Source organism: Mixophyes fleayi, chromosome 12 (assembly GCF_038048845.1).
Source record: "Mixophyes fleayi isolate aMixFle1 chromosome 12, aMixFle1.hap1, whole genome shotgun sequence".
NCBI classification, from domain to species: Eukaryota; Metazoa; Chordata; class Amphibia; order Anura; family Limnodynastidae; genus Mixophyes; species Mixophyes fleayi.
In genome coordinates, this window is record NC_134413.1 from 14,821,443 (window position 1) to 14,829,923 (window position 8,481).

Here is an 8,481-nt window from a genome sequence, read left to right on the forward strand (position 1 = left end):
CCAACGGTAAAAATGCACATCTATTACTGTAGTAATAATAGTGTGCGGCCCGTTTTGTTCTAAAGAACAATGCGGGGAATTGAATCTGCCCCTTAGTGTTTAGTAAAACAGAACTTTTATGACAAATTGACCACTAGAGGCACCGTTCCAACGCACTATTAATTTCATTAACTTCAGAAACCAAAGGCGCATTGCAATACTCATCGCAACTGGCCAGGAACATATGGCAGCAGTACTTGGGCATACAGAATCCCTGGATTGGACGAGATCATCATGTGACCAGGCCCGAAACGCCCTCTTTCAGACAGGTAAGCCCTGCTGTTGTCAAAATCTACAAGTAATTGTGATGCGCCCCTTTAAAGTAATCTCCGTTGAAAAAACATTTATAATATACGTTTGAGTGCAGTACTTGTATAAAAGCACTACCTGGGTATTGTAAATTTAAAATCAGACAACTGCACATTATTCCCCCAGAAATACAAAGCTGCAGTTGTATATATTTTCCTCACGAGTATTTTTTAGCTTGTGTCAGCATTCACGGTCACATGTAAGCTAAAATACAGCAAGAATTGTTAAAAGTTTTATCATAATGATCCAATTCCTTCTTCTACATGGTTTATGCTGCAGTCATGATTCATTGAACGCTCCACAGAGATATCAAACAGCTACAAGCTGAGGAAACAGACTCTTCTCTGCACATCATTAAGTCTGATGTTCATGCAAAAAAAAATGTTTACAGTAACTTTAGCTCTGGGAACTTTATGCAACATTTAGATATCAGTAGCTGCTGCAGCTATTTAATAGAAACAAACCAGCACGTCATTCCAGTGACCAAGCGTTTACTCACCTCCGTTGCAATTCCTCCTCCTCTTCAAAGACACCAAAAGGTTTTAAAGTGTCTATTAGTTTGTGTGTGAGGGTGCAATCCGTGTCCTTCGGTGCCGCTAAACTGATAGGGGAGGTGATACCAAAGTTCTTCTGTGTCGGCTGCTGTGTTCCCTGGTTTCCCAGTGGACTAGGGAGAAAGATTGAAACCAAAAACAGACACTTAGGGAAAAATATACTTCTACCTGGGACAATTACTAAACTGACCGTCCTTGTGAGGTTGTAGGAGCAGGGTCTTGGTAAGATGCAGTAATAAGACCAAAGTCTAACAATCATATTGGAGTTCATAAGTAAGCAGATAAAATCAAGTCTGTTTATCATTTAAAGAAATATGCAAAGTAGCGGAATGTTCAAATGTTATGCATTGGTCATTAAAGCAATCTGGTGCACAGCACAAAAAGGTGCTGTAACCAATCGGGTTTGCTTTCTTTTTCTAATTCAATAAAAACAAATCAATCTCATTGGCTGCTATATTTAACAGCACCTATCTTTGCACCAGTTTTAATACATATCACCCTGTAGACTATATATACATTTTGTTGGCACCTGCCTTTTGTTCAAGTGTAAACTATATAAAAGATTAACATTACCGCTAACGTACATTTGAGTCAACCATACATTTTTTTTCCTTCAATTTTTTCAAAACTATAATAACTTTACATAGAGCAGTAAGAAGATACAGAAGTTAATTACTTAACATTTTAAATATTTATTGATCACCAGAATACAAAAAAATATACTAATACTAATGTGGATATATTTTCTGTTTGGTCTGGAGTAGAGTAGGGTCCAGAAGAGGTCTGCTACAACTGCTTTTAGCTATACACTCCCATTTGAAAGGAAAATCACATTGCATTTATGTACAATTTACAAGTGTTTTCAATCTGCAATTCTAACATCAAAAGAGGAAGTTATTTTGTTCATGCAAATATGTACTGACAATGTTATATCTGGTCACTGCATGTCTAACGCAAATTAAGAGCATGACAATGCCAGTACATACGCAGCACACAATATCTTTCTTCTGTAAGCATTGGACTTCCTACAATATAATAAAGAGTATCAAGTTCTACCTTAAAGAACTCATCAGCAAACTATAAAATCTAAAAGATATTGACTCAACTCAACTAAGGTGTACACCATCATATCTATAAACTTATAAATAATCCTATTATGTCTGTAAATATTTAATAAATATCCACTCTGATTTCTGTTTGTCTATTCTTTACTAATAGCTGTTATTATAGCTGAAGTACAACTGAAGCGTTTCTGGGGGTACATGTCCTATATTGAGGAGCTCTGCCCTAGCTGTGTTTGGGGTCAAAATGAGCCCTAAATGAAATCACACAGCTACAACATGATATTCTTAAGCTAGTGTCGCACAAGCAGAGTTCTGGAGCTTTAGTAGCTGAGGCCTATTAGTGAATGAGAGACATGGAAGCTGCTTCAGCTGTGAGAACACTGCATGCAATTTTCAATAGAAACAGCGTTTTCAAAAGGTCATGATTTTGCTGGTGTTTTTCAGGAGAAAATAAAAACACACAAGCTTAGTAAAAGCTCATGTGCGGATTAAAGGTTTGCCAACGGTGCATGAGCTGCAGACAATGCTCAGATGTACACAAGCTTAAATAATTTGTACTTCAGTTTTATCATTGAGTCATAGAGCAAGTTAAGTCACATAGTAATGACAGTCATGTAAGGCTCATTAAGAAATATTGTAGGAGTGTACACAAAGTTCTCAAGCAGAAAAAGAAACTTAACACCATTTCACAATTTATAAACTTTGTTAAAAGTTTATAAATTGTCTAATTTATTTAAAAGCTTATAATATATAAAAACTATTTTTTAGGTAGCATCTCTTTAGTAGACACCCAAAACTAAAAATGGAATTGTGGGTGGAATTATACAGTAAGTTCTACAAGAAAAAGTCAGCTTTCTGCATTCCCCAGATGCCCCTAACAATTACTTGGGAGATTCTACTCGTGCCAGGTTTTTTTTAAACTGCTAAAAGAGTTGTCATGGGCCCTCCCCCATGAATTTCAGAGTCTTATCAGAATCTGAAGCTCTGTGGGAGGGACCTTGACAATGCTACCAGTGTGTTTTTTTTATTTTATTTATTATTCTGCTCGGACAGTTGTGGGACTCTGGGGATCAATGGAGCACAGGGAAGTGACTTTTTTTTACTCACCCAATCAAAATGATTTTTTTTTTTTAAAAAAAACGTTTTGAGTGTAATTCTCTTTTAGGTAATATGTGGGGTGCTGAGAATGAACCAATCATTAAACAGCATTAAGGAAAAAAATATAGAGATGCCCCCCTATAAGTGTTGAACCTTAAATAAAATACATTTTATACATTTTTGAGAAACTGCAAGAAAGGAACTGAAGAGCTAATATCAGGAAGGTGTCTATTGTAACTGATGTAAAGATATTTCTTCCAGTATGTTACCTAAATAAGATACATAAAAATACATGTGGGTATTTTAAAATAGCTATTTTTGGATCACATTATGTAAAAATTGGTTATTGCAATATCTAATAAAAATCATTATATTGGGTACTACAGCTTACTGAAGAGACACCTTGCACTTGAAATAAAACTTCTGGCTGAAATCACCTGGTAAAATATCAGAAACACACTGCTGCTGCAACTATCTCACCTTTCATAGCACCATCTGTGAAAAACGGAAACAAACTATAGTGTGCTGAATGTTTCTGTGGCTACAGATGTTGCTATGGAATGTCAGTTGTCCACAAACCATCCGACAAATGTCAACAAAATGCTTCAGGTTTTGACAGCAATTTAAGGCAGGATTTAGATTTCACGGACCTGGTTTTTTGCAATTTCAAGATATTGAACAATGCCAAAGACCGGACGGCAATAAGAGGAAGACCTACAATATCTTTAAAATGCAGGGATTAAAACTGCCACATGGGTATATTAGGCAAAGCTATTATATATACACATATGGCCCCACTATAACTTTAAAGGTGAATAAATCCTGTAAAGGGGATGGTTAGCTCCAGAATTTGCTCCTTGCTAGTAATAAAGCAGGAGGCCCCTACAACTACAACGTTGCTGACCTAATACACAGAGGACATGACTCCCGTTGAGATCACCGACCAATCGTCATTCTCCAGGAAATATTCTATTGTTATTGTGACAGACACAAGGCATGTCATCTGGATAAGCTGCTACAGCAATATTTTTGGCAAAATCTTACAGTAAGTAAAATGTACAACATGCATATAGCAGGTCAAACTCCTGAGGACTGTTCTCAACTCATGGCATAGATCCTAAGTGGGTACCTTGTGCCCACGAGACTACACAAAATATTTCCTAACAGTCCAATTTGTGCCGAAGGATGTGTGGCAGAGGGCACTCCGCTCGATATTTTGTGGGAATGTCCAAACCAGATACCTACTTTAGAAGAGGTACATTCACTTGCCTACAAGATGACTAAAACCCAAATGCTGAACACAACGTCTTATTCTCTTTGTCTGTGGCCAAACCCAGGTACCACTAAGAACATACAAAAATTTATCTGGCACAATTTAAAGTGCCATAAAATGTCAGATCGAACCCTGAAGTGCCATTGCTTTCTTCCATAATAAATAGAATATGGCACAAAATAAAGCATCACATGGATTATCAACACCCCCCCAGCTAAGTTCTCAGTGCACGAGCGCCATGGTGGGCACACATTAGGACTCCCCCACCTCTCCACTATAACTTTGATAGCCTTGACAATGGCGAGTGTGACTTCTTTCTTCATACTCCTCATTCCCCTGATGCTCATTCTCCCACTAGTTTATTGCTCTAATGGATGTGTCAATTCCATTTTTAGTAATAATTTGCTCTCGTTGGTTTGCACATCTAAAATGCTTTGTTTTTAGCCTTACTAGAGGTTTATAAAACAAAATACTGCATAACAGCGTGGAAGGTGTCAGCATCATCTTTCATGCTTCTGGAGCCAATTAAACAAAAGTAAGGAGCATTAAACAAAAGACTAGCTTGTAGGGGGGGGGGGGGGGAATGTGTGGACAAGTTTCTGTTTAATCACATTGGGTCCATCTATACTTAATTATAAGAGTCCCTCCCTCAAAGCAAACAGAATAGGAGTATGTTTTTTACATGGCTATATTTTTGCCTCCTCTGTTCAAATGCCAGTTTCTCTATTATTTACTTCAATATGGCAACTAATTCCCACCACCCTAATATAACTTATGTTTACATTCTATTTGTGTCCTGATTGAGGTCTATGTAGAGAAAGGTCAATAGCACATGATTTCCTTTAAAGCTGAAACCAATAAGGGCCTATTATGATTTATTGATTGATATGTTAATGGATAATCATGAGGTAACTTTTCTATAACGATTAATCAGAAGACAGTTGTCCACATTAATTTTCCAGGAATCCGGATTTTGCAAAATAAAAAAAAACAAATCAATTCAGTACAGAATAAAAATGGAAAACAAGGTGGCCCAAGAGGATCAGGCACCTCTTTACCAACAGATATGGATAACACTGGAATATATGTGTATATGGTAGAACTTGGTCACAGATGTAGGAACAAGCACTATTTACCTTTGGGACTTACTACATAATCTTCAGCAACTAAGTAGGGTTTCATTTTTAATAGGAAATAAATAATACATATGCAATAGACAATAGTGCGATAGAAACTCACATCAGCATCACGTTTATTTTTAATCACAAACTAAAATTTGGAGAGTATGTGCAAAATTATACTATAGTCATAACAGCAAATGAAAATCACAATGCTAATCTAAAATGGGACATACGGAAACATTGGTGCACCCAACCTATGTGCATAGACCAGCTGTGCAGCTAAGCAGCCCATGCGTATACCACCCCTATGCTATGCATATATGCTGCATACATAAATATAACCATGTAATCTACGGGTCAGTATTCTCCCCAGCACCCATTTCCCAGGAGCTCCACCCAGCTGGCTCTTTGAGCCTAACAGAGTTCTATTATAATAGGATAAACCATAATTTCTCCTGTTTTAATTGGCACTATGTGAGCACTACAGCCAGCAGTGTGTGTTAGACCACCAGTTGGACCAGTCCTGGCAGGTGTGGGCAATTTTTCAATATTACTGCAAAGTGTTGCACCGGCTGGAAACATTTTCTGGGGAGAACCCCTATGATATGTATACTGCATGTATGTATATACCCATGTAATCTACCATCATTTATTTATATAGCACCACTAATTCCGCAGCGCTGTACAGAGAACCCATTCACATCAGTCCCTGCCCCATTGGAGCTTACAGTCTAAATTCCCTAATATAGACACACACACAGAGACAGACAGACACTAGGGTCAATTTTTGATAGCAGCCAATTAACCTACCAGTATGTTTTTGGAGTGTGGGAGGAAACCGGAGCACCCAGAGGAAACCTACGCAAACACAGGGAGAACATACAAACTCCACACAGATAAGGCCATGGTCGGGAATTGAACTCATGACCCTAGCGCTGAGAGGCAGAAGTGCTAACCACTGAGCCACTATGCTGCCCTATGGTTATAACCCTATGTTAGACATATTCCTGTAGTTTATATACATACATGCACTATACATAACATAGGGGTATATCCATAGGTTATATATACTGCATGTATATAACCTATAGGTATACCTCTCTGTCATGTATGCGGCATGTATGTATATAACCTATGAGTATAGCCCTAGGTTATGTATGTAGGCTGCACGTATGTATAGAACCTATGGGCATACCTCTATGTTATGCATGCTACATGTATGTATATAACCATGTCACATATGGGTATATTCCTATGTTATACATGTATGTATATAACCATGTAACCTTTGGGTTTACACCTCAGTGTTCAGCACTTCTGCCTCACAGCACTGGAGTCATGCATTCAGCTCCCAACCATGGCCTTATCTGTGTGGAGTTTGTATGTTCTCCCCGTGTTTGCGTGGGTTTCCTCCGGGTGCTCGTTTCCTCCCACACTCCAAAAACATACTGGTAGGTTAATTGGCTGCTAACAAATTGACCCTAGTCTGTGTGTGTGTGTGTGTGTGTGTGTGTGTGTGTGTGTGTGTATTAGGGAATTTAGATTGTAAGCCCCAATGGGGCAGGGACTGATGTGAATGAGTTCTCTGTACAGCGCTGCAGAATTAGTGGCGCTATATAAAAAGCAGATGAGGATGATGACTGTATGTATGCATATAACCTATGGGTATACCCCTACGTTATATATGTACATGTAACCTATGCATGTGCCCTGTGTCACCCATGTAACAGATGTGTCCCCATGTGACCTGGGGATGGAAGGCACAGACCACCAGTAGACCCTATAACACGGTGAGATTACTGATAGAAGTAACCAGACACAGGGCCGGCACCGTGATCCCGGCTGAGGCAGCGCTGGCGGCACCATGGTGGGGTCACGACGGCGGAGCCTGGTAATGACGTCATGACCGAGCAGTTCCCCCTCCCCCCACCGATTACTCACAAAGGCATGGCGACCTCACTCCTCCCGCCGCCCGCGGTCCCTGGGCATGAGGAAGCCGGCGGACCCCCCACAACACACCCGGCTTTGAAAAACAACAATGAGCGGCCGGAACCTGCCGCCTAAACGCTTCCCGTCTGTCCCAACATGGCGCCCGCCGCTACCACAGCAACGTCAACGTACTGGCGTACCTGCGTCACGCGGTAAACCACGCCCATGTTTTTGGTGAGGCATGATGGGAGATGTAGTCCTGCTCTAAGCGATGAGGACACGAAACTCCCAGCAATCATTGCGAAATAGCTTTGTATCCAGCTCTCTAGGAATGTTTGATGTTATCTGTACTAGATGTGATAGACAGAAGTAATTACTAACCATGGGGGAACTAGCAGGATTATAGTTGAATTAACCTTGGTGCATTTTATGTGAGTGGTGCACACACTTAACTTATTATTATTATTTATTATTATTTAACTTATTATTATTTATTATTATTTAACTTATTATTATTATTATTATTGTTATTAATATTAATATTATTAATTATTATTAGTATTATTATTGTTAACAACAACATATATTTATACAGTGCTGGCATACAGGGTTATCATCAGAAATTGTGGTCCCTACACTAATTAATGTGCTCCTCCACCTCCCTGTTTGCCATACATGCCTCAACTCCTTCCCTTATCAGAGTAAATGCCTCCTCCCTCCCCTCCCTCATCACAGTACATGGTCCAGCCACTTTCCCCATTTAAGTGCTCTAATTCACTTATCTTGTTGTCCAGCCACCTGTCTTCTGTCCCGCTCCGCAATGCGGTGGCTCCCAGTCAGTGATAGGCTGGGAGCGCACTACACACTGATGACTTCACCGCGAAACATGCTCCCAGCCATCCAGTGACTGGGAGCCGCGGCATGGCGGAGGGGGACAGAAGACAGACGGCTGGACAGACCAGGAGCCCTGGACAGACGAAGGGGTCTGTCCAGGCACCTCCTGACTGCAGCCATGCTGACCTGCTCCTTGCTTCATCATCATCATCATCATCACCATTTATTTATATAGCGCCGCTGATTCTGCAGCGCATTAC

At 39.9% G+C, this 8,481-nt stretch overlaps 1 protein-coding gene across 1 annotated transcript in view; it reads right to left on the reverse strand.

Moving 5' to 3' along the window:
* The window catches only part of PAPOLA (poly(A) polymerase alpha), a 31,529-nt gene extending 23,959 nt beyond the window's left edge, over positions 1 to 7,570 (reverse strand). Inside the window, exons 1-2 of the mRNA XM_075192276.1 lie at positions 7,400 to 7,570; positions 848 to 1,015 (exon numbers count right to left, since the gene is read on the reverse strand). Of these exons, the coding sequence (XP_075048377.1) occupies positions 848 to 1,015; positions 7,400 to 7,407 (176 nt within the window). The 5' untranslated portion in view covers positions 7,408 to 7,570. The remainder of the gene's footprint in view (positions 1 to 847; positions 1,016 to 7,399) is intronic.
* Positions 7,571 to 8,481: the final 911 nt, after the last annotated feature.